A 16,160-nucleotide genomic window follows, 5' to 3' on the forward strand; every position below is an offset into this window, starting at 1 on the left:
AAATGTATGACCTTGAATCATATTCAAGGTCACAAGGAGCAAATATGTTCAAAATATTTAAACAACTTGTTCTGAATAACCAAAAGGCTCAGGATGTTGATATTTAATCAGTAGCATGCTGGGATCAAGGACTACTATGTTTGTTAAAGTGAATGACTTTGACTTATATTCAAGGTCACAGGGGTCAAATTTGTAAAATCTTTAAACGACCTCTTCTGAATAACCATGGGTCCCAGGATGTTGATACTTTGCAAGTTGCATCCTGAGATGAAAGGCTATAAAATTTGTTCAACATAATGACTTGGTTCGACTTTCAATCACAGGGGTGAAATGTTTAAAAAAGCAAAAATGGGACTTTTGAATGAATTTTAATCATAAATTCTGATATTTTGCCTGTAGCTTTATTTTAGATCACTTTTAAGGTTACAAGTGTGAGATTTATACCAGGTGAGCGATGCAGGCCCATTGGGCCTCTTGTTTTTCTTTGCGGTTGCTATCTCCAAACTGCAAAATCAAACGTTGGACTTGTATTCACATGAACTGATATGTGCTAATATAAGCTAACATAAAGTTAAAAAAAAATATACATTTTATAAATCACTTATGTTTTGAAAAAGACAAAATAAGTAAACAATTCACTTTTGAAGGATTCGTCACTAAATGAACAGAAACAGTCCACCTGCATAATTATGTATATACCAACAGACTCCATTTTTATATGCCCGTCAAATTTGACGGGAGTATCATGGTATGGCGTTGTCCGTTTGTCCGGCCGGCCGGCCGGCCGACGTAAACCTTTGTTTGTCCAGCAATCTCCTCCTACATTTTTGGACCGATCTCTTTGAAACTTGGTATACATTATAATCATGATATGAAGTTGTGTCTCCCTCAAAAGAATTTTGATTCGACAATTTTTCCAAAAGTTATTGCCCTTTGTTCATTTCATTATTTGATTTTTGTCCGGCAATCTCCTCCTACATTTTTCAACGGATCTCTTTGAAACTTGGTATACATTATAATCATGATATGAAGTTGTGTCTCCCTTAAAAGAATTTTGATTCAACAATTTTTCCAAAAGTAATTGCCCTTTGTTCATTTCAGTATTTGATTTTTGTTCGGCAATCTCCTCCTACATTTTTCGACCGATCTCTTTGAAACTTTCGTATACATTATAATCATGATATGAAGTTGTGTCTCCAATAAAAGAATTTTGTTTGACAATTTTTCCAAAAGTTATTGTGCTTTGTTCATTTCAGTTTTTGATTTTTTGTCCGGAGATCTTCTCCTACATTTTTGACAGATTTCTTTGAAACTTAGTAGGCTAAATAATCATGATATGTTGTTGTGTTTCATTAAAAAGAATTTTGATTTGACGATATTTGCAAAAGTTATTGCCCTTTGTTCATTTCAGTATTTGATTTTTTTATTCACAGATTTTCTCCTACATTTTTATAGCATGTCTGCTAACCCCTCTTTGAATGATGCAGATCTTATTTCAATGTATTAAAGAATTCAACACTATATGGCATTCGACGGGCGCATATTGTTCCGCCCGGCGGTACTCTTGTTATGAATGCTCCTTTACTCAAGGATTTTTTACATAGGAAAATAATGTTACAGCTCAGAAAAAATCTTAATTCTAGCAAAGCTTTCCAACATTATAATGTTACGGTTTGACACAGCTTATGGTTATGATCACGATCTGGTTAAAATGAGTGGAAACCAATGCAGCTTCACCTGTTGGTAAAAATAGTGATGAAAGGTCAGCACTTATGTCACTCTAGTAGTGTCACAACAGTAGAAAATTTGTTAGCCTTGTCAAAATGGAAGCTCATACCAGTGGGTGTATTATATCAGTAAAATTATATTGCCTGTATACCCACACAGGTGCCAGGTAGTCTGGTCACCTTGCATGTCTTAAACACTTGAGATGAAGTCATATAAAATTGTGACAAAAAGTGCTAATTTTTGTATTTAAAGTTATTTAACTTATTATACTTCTAGTGAAAGTACCTATGCTGTAGGTATGAGCAATTTAAAAATGATTTGAAGTTGAGTTTTTAGTCTAAAATAGTTTCAGTTGTACCATTAGAATGCTAACAGTTTGTTTAGGGTGTAGCTAAAAAGCCAGATGGCTGGGGCTTGAGAAGTCTGAGATTTCATCACTGTATTATAGCCTATCATTTGCCTTCATTGATAGGGTGCAGGTGTGTTAGTTGACTGTATTTCTGTCAAGATTTATAATGGGTATTAAAAAAGTAATGGTTCTTGTGTTTCTGTTTTATCAGAACCACTGTGTGGTACATGTTTGTAGTGCTATTGTAGCTATATATAGATAGATGGGGAGAAAACGTGCAATGTTAACCAATAACATTGATACTGGAATCGTATTAAAATAGAAAACCATATCTTTGAAATAGGCACTCCCATCAATGTGGACACTGTGCTTTTTTAAGCTGAATTCAGATAAAGGTATTGCCATAACATAATCATCAAAGAAAACTTGGGGAGAGTTTGGGTTAAATACAGAATGTATAAAAGCTGTCTTTCAAGTGTTCATCTCAATATCTGTGGCGTAAAACAGATTGATCAGAAAGATGCTAGACTTTTAATATTGTCAAACTGATTGAATTGTTGATAAATATAGTTATCATAAATCTGTAAGTGAGAATACTTCAAAGTATGTGTTGGGAAAACTTGTACACTTTTCCTCAAAACTCGACAGGGTAAATGTTGACCACACTCAAATAACTAGCTGTCTGTGGTACACTACAGTGTCAGTGTTGACAGTACTACTATACCTATCTGTGGTACACTACAGTGTCAGTGTTGACAGTACTGCTATACCTGTCTGTTGCATAGTACACTAGTGTCAGTGTTGACAGTACTGCCATACCTGACTGTGGTACACTACAATGTCAGTGTTGACAGTACTTCTATACCTGTCTGTTGTATAGTACTCTACAGTGTTAGTGTTGTCAGTGTTGACAGTACTACTATTCCTATCTGTGGTACACTACAGTGTCAGTGTTGACAGTACTGCTATACATGTCTGTGGTACACTACAATGTCAGTGTTGACAGTACTGCAATACCTGTCTGTTGTATAGTAATCTACAGTGTTAGTGTTGTCAGTGTTGACAGTACTACTATACCTGTATGTGATACACTACAGTGTCAGTGTTTACATTATTGCTATACATGTCTGTGGTACACTACAATGTCAGTGTTGACAGTACTGCTATACTTGTCTGTGGTACACTACAGTGTCAGTGTTGACATTATTGCTATACCTGTCTGAGGTACACTACAGTGTCAGTGTTGACAGTACTTCTATACCTGTCTGTGGTACACTACAATGTCAGTGTTGACAGTACTGCTATACCTGTCGGTGGTACACTACAGTGTCAGTGTTAACAGTACTGCCATACCTGTCTGTTGTATAGTACACTAGTGTCAGTGTTGACAATACTGCTATACCTGTCTGTTGAATAGTACTCTTCTGTGTCAGTGTTGATCATGACAGTACTGCTATACCCCTCTGTGGTACTCTACAATGTCAGTGTTGACAGTACTGCCATACCTGTCTGTGGTCCACTACATTGTCAGTGTTGACAGTACTGCTATACCTGTCTGAGGTACACTACAGTGTCAGTGTTAACAGTACTGCCATACCTGTCTGTTGTATAGTACACTAGTGTCAGTGTTGACAATACTGCTATACCTGTCTGTTGTATAGTACTCTTCTGTGTCAGTGTTGATCATGACAGTACTGCTATACCTGTCTGTGGTACTCTACAACGTCAGTGTTGACAGTACTGCCATACCTGTCTGTGGTCCACTACATTGTCAGTGTTGACAGTACTGCTATACCTGTCTGGGGTACACTACAGTGTCAGTGTTTACATTATTGCTATACCTGTCTGGGGTACAGTACAGTGTCAGTGTTGACAGTACTGCTATACCTGTCTGTGGTACACTACAGTGTCAGTGTTGACAGTACTGCTATACCTGTCTGTTGTATAGTACTCTTCTGTGTCAGTGTTGCCAGTACTGCTATACCTGTCTGTGGTACACTACAGTGTCAGTGTTGACAATACTGCTTTACCTGTCTGTGGTACACTTCAGTATCAGTGTTGACATTACTGCTATACCTGTCTGTGGTACACTTCAATGTCAGTGTTGACAGTACTGCTATACCTGTCTGTGGTACACTTCAGTGTCAGTGTTGACATTACTGCTATACCTGTCTGTGGTACACTTCAGTGTCAGTGTTGACAGTACTGCTATACCTGTCTGTTGTAGATCATGACAGTACTGCTATACCTGTCTGTTGTAGATCATGACAACACTGCTATACCTGTCTGTGGTACACTACAGTGTCAGTGTTGACATTACTGCTTTACCTGTATGTGGTACTCTACAGTGTCAGTGTTGACAGTACTACTATACCTGTCTGTGGTACTCTACAGTGTCAGTGTTGACATTACTGCTATCCCTGTCTGTGGTTCTCTACAGTGTCAGTGTTGACATTACTGCTATACCTGGCTGTGGTACAGTACAGTGTTATTGTTGGCAGTACTGCTATCTGTGGTACACTACAGTGTCAGTGTTGACATTATTGCTATACCTGTCTGAGGTACACTACAGTGTCAGTGTTAACAGTACTGCCATACCTGTCTGTTGTATAGTACACTAGTGTCAGTGTTGACAGTACTGCTATACCTGTCTGAGGTACACTACAGTGTCAGTGTTAACAGTACTGCCATACCTGTCTGTTGTATAGTACACTAGTGTCAGTGTTGACAATACTGCTATACCTGTCTGTGGTACACTACAGTGTCTGTGTTGACATTACTGCTTTACCTGTCTGTGGTACACTACAGTGTTATTGTTGGCAGTACTGCTATACCTGTATGTGTCACACTAAAGTGTTATTGTTGGCAGTACTGCTATACCTGTATGTGTCACACTACAGTGTTATTGTTGGCAGTACTGCTATACCTGTATGTGTCACACTACAGTATTATTGTTGGCAGTACTGCTATACCTGTCTGTGGGACACTACAGTGTCAGTGTTGACAGTATTGCTATACCTGTATGTGGTACACTACGGTGTCAGTGTTGACATTACTGCTTTACCTGTCTGTGGTACTCTACAGTGTCAGTGTTGATATTACTGCTATACCTGTCTGTGGTTCTCTACAGTGTCAGTGTTGACATTACTGCTATCCCTGTCTGTGGTTCTCTACAGTGTCAGTGTTGACATTACTGCTATCCCTGTCTGTGGTTCTCTACAGTGTCAGTGTTGACATTACTGCTATCCCTGTCTGTGGTTCTCTACAGTGTCAGTGTTGACATTACTGCTATACCTGTCTGTGGTACACTACAATGTCAGTGTTGACAGTACTTCTGTACCTGTCTGTGGTACAGTACAGTGTCAGTGTTGACAGTACTGCTATACCTGTCTGTGGTACTCTACAGTGTCAGTGTTGACAGACTTGCTATACCTGTCTGTGGTACACTACAGTGTCAGTGTTGACATTACTGCTATACCTGTCTGTGGTACAGTACAGTGTTATTGTTGGCAGTACTGCTATACCTGTATGTGTCACACTACAGTGTTATTGTTGGCAGTACTGCTATACCTGTCTGTGGTACAGTACAGTGTTCTTGTTGGCAGTACTGCTATACCTGTATGTGTCACACTACAGTGTTATTGTTGGCAGTACTGCTATACCTGTCTGTGGGACACTACAGTGTCAGTGTTGACAGTATTGCTATACCTGTCTGTGGTACACTACGGTGTCAGTGCTGACAGGGTACACTACAGTGTCAGTGTTGACAGTACTGCTATACCTGTCTGTGGTACACTACAGTGTCAGTGCTGACAGTACTGCTATACCTGTCTGTGGTACACTACAGTGTTATTGTTGACAGTACTGCTTTACCTGTCTGTGGTACACTACAGTGTCAGTGCTGACAGTATTGCTATACCTGTCTGTGGTACACTACGGTGTCAGTGCTGACAGTATTGCTATACCTGTCTGTGGTACACTACAGTGTCAGTGCTGACAGTACTGCTATACCTGTCTGTGGTACACTTCAGTGTCAGTGTTGACAGTACTGCTATACCTGTCTGGGGTACAGTACAGTGTCAGTGTTGACAGTACTGCTATACCTGTCTGAGGTACACTACAATGTCAGTGTTGACAGTACTGCTTTACCTATCTGTTGTACTATACAGTGTCAGTATTGACAGTACTACTATACCTGTCTGTGGTACACTACGGTGTCAGTGCTGACAGGGTACACTACAGTGTCAGTGTTGACAGTACTGCTATACCTGTCTGAGGTACACTACAATGTCAGTGTTGACAGTACTGCTTTACCTATCTGTTGTACTATACAGTGTCAGTATTGACAGTACTACTATACCTGTCTGGGGTACTATGCAGTGTCAGTGTTGACAGTACTGCTATACCTGTCTGAGGTACACTACAATGTCAGTGTTGACAGTACTGCTTTACCTATCTGTTGTACTATACAGTGTCAGTATTGACAGTACTACTGTACCTGTCTGTGGTACTATGCAGTGTCAGTGTTGACAGTACTGCTATACCTGTCTGCGGTACACTACAATGTTAGTGTTGACAGTACTGCTATACCTGTCTGTGGTACTATACAGTGTCAGTGTTGACAGTACTGCTATACCTGTCTGTGATCCACTACAGTGTCAGTGTTGACATTACTGCTATACCTGTCTGAGGTACACTACAATGTCAGTGTTGACAGTACTGCTTTACCTATCTGTTGTACTATACAGTGTCAGTATTGACAGTACTACTGTACCTGTCTGTGGTACTATGCAGTGTCAGTGTTGACAGTACTGCTATACCTGTCTGCGGTACACTACAATGTTAGTGTTGACAGTACTGCTATACCTGTCTGTGGTGCACTACAATGTCAGTGTTGACAGTACTGCTATACCTATCTGTGGTACTATACAGTGTCAGTGTTGACAGTACTGCGTTACCTGTCTGTGGTACACTACTGTGTCAGTGTTGACAGTACTGCTATACCTGTCTGCGGTACACTACAATGTTAGTGTTGACAGTACTGCTATACCTGTCTGTGGTGCACTACAATGTCAGTGTTGACAGTACTGCTATACCTATCTGTGGTACTATACAGTGTCAGTGTTGACAGTACTGCGTTACCTGTCTGTGGTACACTACTGTGTCAGTGTTGACAGTACTGCTATACCTGTCTGAGGTACACTACAATGTCAGTGTTGACAGTACTGCTATACCTATCTGTGGTACTATACAGTGTCAGTGTTGACAGTACTGCGTTACCTGTCTGTGGTACACTACTGTGTCAGTGTTGACAGTACTGCTATACCTGTCTGCGGTACACTACAATGTTAGTGTTGACAGTACTGCTATACCTGTCTGTGGTGCACTACAATGTCAGTGTTGACAGTACTGCTATACCTTTCTGTGGTGCACTACAATGTCAGTGTTGACATTACTTCTGTACCTGTCTGTGGTACACTACGGTGTCAGTGTTGACAGTACAGCTATACCTGTCTGTGGTACACTACAATGTCAGTGTTGACAGTACTGCTATTGCTATACCTGTCTGTGGTACATTACAATGTCAGTGTTGACAGTATTGCTATACCTATCTGTGGTACACTACGGTGTCAGTGTTGACAGTACTTCTATACCTGTCTGTGGTACACTACAATGTCAGTGTTGACAGTATTGCTTTACCTATCTGTTGTACTATACAGTGTCAGTATTGACAGTACTACTGTACCTGTCTGTGGTACTATGCAGTGTCAGTGTTGACAGTACTGCTATACCTGTCTGGGGTACAGTACAGTGTCAGTGTTGACAGTACTGCTATACCTGTCTGTGGTACTCTACAGAGTCAGTGTTGACAGTACTGCTATACCTGTCTGTGATACACTACAGTGTCAGTGTTGACATTACTGCTATACCTGTCTGAGGTACACTACAATGTCAGTGTTGACAGTACTGCTATACCTTTCTGTGGTACACTACAATGTCAGTGTTGACATTACTTCTGTACCCCTCTGTGGTACACTACAATGTCAGTGTTGACAGTACTGCTATACCTGTCTGGTACTCTACAGTGTCAGTGTTGACAGTACTGCTATAGCTGTCTGTGGTACACTGCAATGTCAGTGTTGACATTACTTCTGTACCTGTCTGTGGTACACTACAATGTCAGTGTTGACAGTACTGCTATACCTATCTGTGGTACTATACAGTGACAGTGTTGACAGTACTGTTATACCTGTCTGTGGTACACTACGGTGTCAGTGTTGACAGTACTGCTATACCTGTCTGTGGTACACTACAATGTCAGTGTTGACATTACTTCTGTGCCTGTCTGTGGTACACTACAGTGTCAGTGTTTACATTATTGCTATACATACCTGTGGTACTATTCAGTGTCAGTATTGACAGTACTGCTATACCTGTCTGTGGTACTATACAGTGTCAGTGTTGACAGTACTGCTATACCTGTCTGTGGTACACTACAGTGTCAGTGTTGACAGTACTGCTATACCTGTCTGTGGTACACTACAGTGTCAGTGTTGACAGTACTGCTATACCTGTCTGTGGTACACTACAGTGTCAGTGTTGACAGTACTGCTATACCTGTCTGTGGTACACTACAGTGTCAGTGTTGACAGTACTGCTATACCTGTCTGTGGTACACTACAGTGTCAGTGTTGACAGTACTGCTATACCTGTCTGTGGTACACTACAGTGTCAGTGTTGACAGTACTGCTATACCTGTCTGTGGTACACTACAGTGTCAGTGTTGACAGTACTGCTATACCTGTCTGTGGTACACTACAGTGTCAGTGTTGACAGTACTGCTATACCTGTCTGTGGTACACTACAGTGTCAGTGTTGACAGTACTGCTATACCTGTCTGTGGTACACTACAGTGTCAGTGTTGACAGTACTGCTATACCTGTCTGTGGTACACTACAGTGTCAGTGTTGACAGTACTGCTATACCTGTCTGTGGTACACTACAGTGTCAGTGTTGACAGTACTGCTATACCTGTCTGTGGTACACTACAGTGTCAGTGTTGACAGTACTGCTATACCTGTCTGTGGTACACTACAGTGTCAGTGTTGACAGTACTGCTATACCTGTCTGTGGTACACTACAGTGTCAGTGTTGACAGTACTGCTATACCTGTCTGTGGTACACTACAGTGTCAGTGTTGACAGTACTGCTATACCTGTCTGTGGTACACTACAGTGTCAGTGTTGACAGTACTGCTATACCTGTCTGTGGTACTCTACAGTGTCAGTGTTGACAGTACTGCTATACCTGTCTGTGGTACACTACAATGTCAGTGTTGACAGTATTGCTATACCTATCTGTGGTACACTACAGTGTCAGTGTTGACAGTACTGCTATACCTGTCTGTGGTACACTACAATGTCAGTGTTGACAGTACTGCTATACCTATCTGTGGTACTCTACAGTGTCAGTATTGACAGTACTGCTATACCTGTCTGTGGTACTATATATACAGTGTCAGTGTTGACAGTACTGCTATACCTGTCTGTGGTACTATACAGTGTCAGTATTGACCGTACCGTTATACCTGTCTGTGGTACTCTACAGTGTCAGTATTGACCGTACTGTTATACCTGTCTGTGGTACTATACAGTGTCAGTGTTGACAGTACTGCTGTACCTGTCTGTGGTACTATACAGTGTCAGTGTTGAAAGTACTGCTATACCTGTCTGTGGTACACTACGGTGTCAGTGTTGACAGTACTGCTATACCTGTCTGTGGTACTCTACAATGTCAGTGCTGACATTACTGCTATACCTGTCTGTGGTACTATACAGTGTCAGCGCTGACATTACTGCTATACCTGTCTGTGGTACACTACGGTGTCAGTGTTTGGTACTATACAGTGTCAGTATTGACCGTACCGTTATACCTGTCTGTGGTACTCTACAGTGTCAGTATTGACCGTACTGTTATACCTGTCTGTGGTACTATACAGTGTCAGTATTGACCGTACTGTTATACCTGCCTGTGGTACTATACAGTGTCAGTGTTGACAGTACTGCTGTACCTGCCTGTGGTACTATACAGTGTCAGTGTTGACAGTACTGCTATACCTGTCTGTGGTACTCTACAATGTCAGTGCTGACATTACTGCTATACCTGTCTGTGGTACTCTACAGTGTCAGCGCTGACATTACTGCTATACCTGTCTGTGGTACACTACGGTGTCAGTGTTGACAGTACTGCTATACCTATCTGTGGTACTATACAATGTCAGTGTTGACAGTACTGCTATACCTGTCTGTGGTACTATACAGTGTCAGTGTTGACAGTACTGCTATACCTGTCCGTGGTAGACTACAGTGTCAGTGTTGACATCATTTGCCCAAACGGCAAGTGAGCTTATGCCATGGCGCAGCATCCGTCGTCCCTCTGTCAACTTTTCCTTAAAAACGCTACTTGTCCTGAATGGCCTTGTGGATTTTACCTTAATTTGGTCTAGGGCATCCTTGGGCCAAGGGTTCTTAATTTTGTATAAACGGTTGGTGTGCCCCCCCTGGGGTCATAGGTGCAGGGCCTAATAGGAGAAATAGAGGTAAAACCTTTAAAATCTTTCTTCTGCTGTAGGGATTATGTGATTTTATCCTAATATAGTCTGTAGCATCCTTGGGCCAAGGGGACTCAATTTTGTATAAACGGTGGGTGTGGCCCCCCCTGGGGGCAGAGGAGCGGGTCGCAATAGGGGATATAGAGGTTATACCTTTAAAATCCTACTTCTACCATTTGGATTACCCAGTAAGGGATTTCATCCCAATTTGGTCTGGAGTATCCTTCAGCAAAAGGGACTTTGTATGAACAGTGAGTGTGCCCCCACCCCTCACCAGGGGCAGAGGGATGGGGCCCAATATGGGAAACATAAAAAATTCTTCAAAATCTTTCCTCTGTAGGAATGCCAGTATTTTATCCAAATTTGGTATAAAACACCCTTGGGTGAAGTGGAACCAAATTGAATCAACTGTTGGTCTGACTTCCCGGGGCCTGAGTGGTGGGGCCTTATAAGGGTAATTCAGCAAATTCTTTTTCTTCTGTAGGAATGACGGGGATTTGTCCATATTTGGTTTGGAGCATCCTTTGGTGAAGGGGACTTCATTTTGCATAAACAGTTGATCTGACATGTATGTAATGGTGGGTCTGACCCCCTTGGGTGGGGCCCAATAGGGGAAACATAGCCAATTCTTCAAAATCCTTCTTCTGTAGGAGTGACTGCAGGTTATTGTCCAATTGCATATAAATATAACCCCTGACTAACCATGTAATACCCTCGAGCTCAGTACCAGCAACATCTGGCTTTTTTAACTTAATTTTGCTAACATTTCCAGGTGAGCGATACAGGTCCTCTGGGCCTCTTGTTACCTTATCAGCTGTTGTAACCCTTTTAGTAGCTCTTATCATGTTCCAGGACGTGTCGCACACTATTTTTTATTGTTTTCTGAAATAACTCCCAACACTCCTATAAATGTTGTTACTGTTAAAGGGCATGTAAAACAATATTTGTTTTGTTTCTAAAATAGCCTCACCACCCACTATAAGCTTTTATTTTTGATAGCAGTGTTCTGGTTTCCCACTTGTAACCTTTCTAAGGCTGTGTTCCTGTTTGAATGATTGCTGTAAAATGTCACACTAGAATATTCCAGGTCAGAACAGGACTTCAATTAGCTTGGGATGGGATCTTTTGTCAGGTTATGGAATAATACTGATGAGATTGGCAGCTTTTTAACTCTGCAGCTTGAGTGCTGGCATGTAAAGACACTTATCAAATTTTGTAGATTTTATCGCAATATGAAATGAAATGTGGTGTTTTTCATCCAGGTTTACCATGAAAGTCAGTGAAGCACAGTGTCACTGATATATAACACTCTAAAAATCTCAAAGATATATCAAAAACAAACGGTCCTCTTTCTAAGTATTGGAGGCATTTTATTTGTTTTTTGAATAACTGAATATTTTCTTATCTTTAATGATTTGGTGCTTTGATATATAAATGATAAAAAATCCTATTCCCATGATTTATAATCAGCTTGGATTGCAGTAATTACAGTTATAAAGGATTCCTATAGCAGAATTAAGTTGATTAATCTTTTTCACATTTAGTCGTTGTACAAGCTTGTTATAGCACCAGAAGACCATACATTTTATGATGTAATAAAAGTGTTTTGATTCTTGTATCATGTCAGTTGACCTTTCTGGTGCATGCCGTTTGTGTATTAACATCATAGTGTGTTTAAACAGGGTTATTTATGGGAGATATGCCCATCCTCCTGTTCCATGTTGCTTTCATCACAACATTCCTGGTGTAACAAAGTTAAGGTCATCCTAATCACATACCTGGTGGCTACATCTGGCTCTCATGCTGACTTCTGTTCACTGGCAGGCTGCCTCCTGTAACATACCTGTGGATACCTGAGCACAATTTAGTGTTTACTGCTCCAAATTTAATAAGATGAAACAGCAATATGTATGGATTAAATGTTAATAGAATTTAAAGAAAACAATAATCAAGCATATACTATATATCAATTAATATTTACCAAATAAAAATGCCAGGTAAATGAAATGGTGCGTCTCTATTTAGACACATTTTTAGGTCACCTGGTGTGATATGCCTGTGAGCTTACATGAGGGATGCAATGTCCCGCCTGTGAGCTTACATGAGGGTTGCAATGTCCAGCCTGTCAGCTAACATGAGGGATGCAATGTCCAGCGTGTCAGCTTACATGAGGGATGTAATGTCCAGCCTGTGAGCTTACGTGAGGGATGCAATGTCCCGCCTGTGAGCTTACATGAGGGTTGCAATGTCCAGCCTGTCAGCGTACATGAGGGATGCAAGGTCCAGCCTGTCAGCTTACATCAGGGATGCAATGTCCAGCCTGACAGCTTATATGAGGGATGCAATGTCCAGCGTGTCAGCTTACATGAGGGATGTAATGTCCAGCCTGTGAGCTTACCTGAGGGATGCAATGTCCAGCCTGCCAGCTTACATGAGGGATGCAATGGCCAGCCTGTGAGCTTACATGAAGGATGCAATGTCCAGCTTGTGAGCTTACATGAGGGATGCTATGTCCAGCTTGTCAGCTTACATGAGGGATGTAATGTCCAGCCTGTGAGCTTACACGAGGGATGCAATGTCCAGCCTCTCAGCTTACATGAGGGATGCATTGTCCAGCCTTTGAGCTTACATGAGGGATGCATTGTCCAGCCTTTGAGCTTACATGAGGGATGCAATTTCCAGCCTGTCAGCTAACATGAGGGATGCAATTTCCAGCCTGTGAGCTTACATGCGGGATGCAATGTCCAGCTTGTGAGCTTACAGGAGGGATGCAATGTCAAGCCTGTGAGCTTACATGAGGGAGGCAATGTCCAGCCTGTCAGCTAACATGAGGGATGCAATGTCCAGACTGTGAGCTTACATGAGGGATGCTATGTCCAGCTTGTCAGCTTACATGAGGGATGTAATGTCCAGCCTGTGAGCTTACAGGAGGGATGCAATGTCCAGCCTGGGAGCTTACATGAGGGATGCAATGGCCAGCCTGTGAGCTTACATGAAGGATGCAATGTCCAGCTTGTCAACTTACATGAGGCATGCAATGTCAAGCCTATGAGCTTACATGAGGGATGCAATGCCCAGCCTTTGAGCTTACATGAGGGATGCATTGTCCAGCCTGTGAGCTTACACGAGGGATGCAATGTCCAGCCTGCCAGCTTACATGAGGGATGCAATTTCCAGCCTGTGAGCTTACATGAAGGATGCAATGTCCAGCCTGTGAGCTTACATGAGGGATGCAATGTCCATCAACAGTCCATTGAGTATCAACTTATTTCATTGAACAGCTTTTTTCTGAATAACAAGGAGGTCTAGGATCATGATATTTGGCCAGTAGCATGCTGGAATGATTGAAGGCTTTATAGTTTGTTCAAATGAATTACTTTGACTCAACGTTAAAGAGGTCATATGTGTTTAAACATCTTCTTTTGAATAACAAAGAAGTCTAGGTTCATGCAGGTCTATCAAGTTTGGAAAAACATATTAACTTGTTTGACCCCTTTTCAAGGTCACTGGAGAAACAAATGTGTTTAATCAAGGGACCTAGGATTGTGCTATTTGGCCTGTAGGATGTAGGATTAAGTGCTATCATGATGATCAGTGTTTGTTCAGGTGAATTATCTTAACACGGTTTCAAGGTCACAGGGGTCAGATGTGTTAAAAACCTTGAAATAACTCTTTTAAGAATAGTTGGATCACAAAAAAATGTTGATGTGTGCATTCATATTTCATGAGATTTACACTTCTGATTGGTTCGTTCATTCAGGTATCTTTGAAATAACTCCCCTAAAATGGTTTGATTTCAGTGAAATTCCATGTGCATATGCCTATAGCCAAGATTATCTGCCTCCACAATTGATACATATATAATATCTATACAAATCCAATTTCAGTAGAAAACTTGATATAGTATTCAGCAGGGGTACTAAGGAATCTCCATCCAATTTGAACAATATGTCTGTACTAAACCCCAGTAGTGAACAGCAAATAGAACTTGTTCTGTAAGTGGAGGATATAAATTCCACGACTTTGCTTGTTTCATTAATGTGAAAGGCCCTAATAGTGGATATAAAACCATCAAAATCAAATCAATTGTTTTATTTATAACCATGGAGGATTGGGATATCCTTGAAGTTCTGCGGCCTTCATATTATCAATCATCTGTACCATTGTGTCATCATATTACCTTGAACTTGTCTGTACATACTGCACATGTTGATGACCAAATTAAATCTGAAAGAAGGAGTTGCATGCATTGAAGCATTTATTTAAGAAACCATGACCAACAATCTTTTCTGTGTGGAGTCAAAAAGTCAGATTAAAGAGAAAATTTGATGTTCTTGGAGAATTGATGATTATCAGTTGAATGTTTTTGCTGTTGCAGGCAGCGACCCGAGAGGTTGAGAAGGATTTCCAGTCGGTCTACTCCAGGCTGGTGTTGTGCAAGACCTACAGGTATCAACTATTACCACATCTTACTGAAGGACCAGAACCTTGCACACAATAAATATTGTTAATTTTGTTCAAAGGCCTTTTGTCTGTTCTTCACTGTCTGTCCATTGGCTGACCAGATCTTAAACAATTCTTGATATCACTATTTCTCAAAAAGTATCCAACAGATCCATCTCAAATTTCCTATGTAGGTTTGTCATAGTCCGAAGTTGACGATATTCCATTTTGAGACTGATCAGAGAAACAAGATGGAATGGCAAAACTTTTCAAATTTTGTGATTTGTGTGTTATTTTATTCTGTTGCTCTTCCTGTTCACAGATTAGATCAGGATGGCAAAGTGTTGACACCTGAAGAGATCTTATATCGGGTATGTTTTTTGTACATTTTACTTAAAATAAGATAATGAATATTAGTTGGTCAAGCGATATAATGTTAGACCACTTTATGAGATGTCCATGGTCGGGTTATCCCGTTATATCTCAATAGTGAATAGCTCTGGATCAGATACCAATCTAATTGCTTATGATATAACTTTCAGTATTTTCTCTGTTAATGTTCTGATAATGACTTTTACTGATAATGCTAATGTGTGAACATATTGTTCCAGCTGAACTCGTTAAGATTTTACTGGTTTTACGTTAAGTTTTGTGTACATTCCACAGGCGGTCCAGGCTGTCAACATATCCCATGATACATGTCATGCACAAATGGATGTCAAGTTTAGATCAATGATCTGCTGTGGGCTTAAGTGAGTGAACTTTTGGTGTATTCTTTTTATGGCAAAGCTACAGTACTGTACCTATAGATGGCTGCTGATCAGGGGATTCTTGAGATGTTAGAATGCAGCATTGTCTAGCTTATTTTGTAGTTTGAAAATGATACCAAAAAGACCCATTATTAATCTATACTTTGAACATTTTCAATGTTCTATATACCGGTAAAGTCATTGATGTGATAATTTTAGTGATCTTCACTTCTTTATGTATAATTTGCTTGATGCTAGTTTTGTGTATTCTGTATATTTT

The 16,160-nt window shown here is 40.7% G+C and overlaps 1 protein-coding gene across 3 annotated transcripts in view; it reads left to right on the forward strand.

Moving 5' to 3' along the window:
- Positions 1–16,160, forward strand: part of LOC110461425 (small G protein signaling modulator 3 homolog) — a 62,077-nt gene that overhangs the window by 26,580 nt on the left and 19,337 nt on the right. For all 3 annotated transcript variants that reach the window (XM_021514868.1, XM_021514870.1, XM_021514869.1), the window contains exons 16-18: positions 15,067–15,137; positions 15,454–15,502; positions 15,798–15,883. In XM_021514868.1, the coding sequence (XP_021370543.1) occupies positions 15,067–15,137; positions 15,454–15,502; positions 15,798–15,883 (206 nt within the window). The remainder of the gene's footprint in view (positions 1–15,066; positions 15,138–15,453; positions 15,503–15,797; positions 15,884–16,160) is intronic.

Source organism: Mizuhopecten yessoensis, unplaced genomic scaffold (genome assembly GCF_002113885.1).
Source record: "Mizuhopecten yessoensis strain PY_sf001 unplaced genomic scaffold, ASM211388v2 scaffold10619, whole genome shotgun sequence".
NCBI classification, from domain to species: domain Eukaryota; kingdom Metazoa; phylum Mollusca; class Bivalvia; order Pectinida; family Pectinidae; genus Mizuhopecten; species Mizuhopecten yessoensis.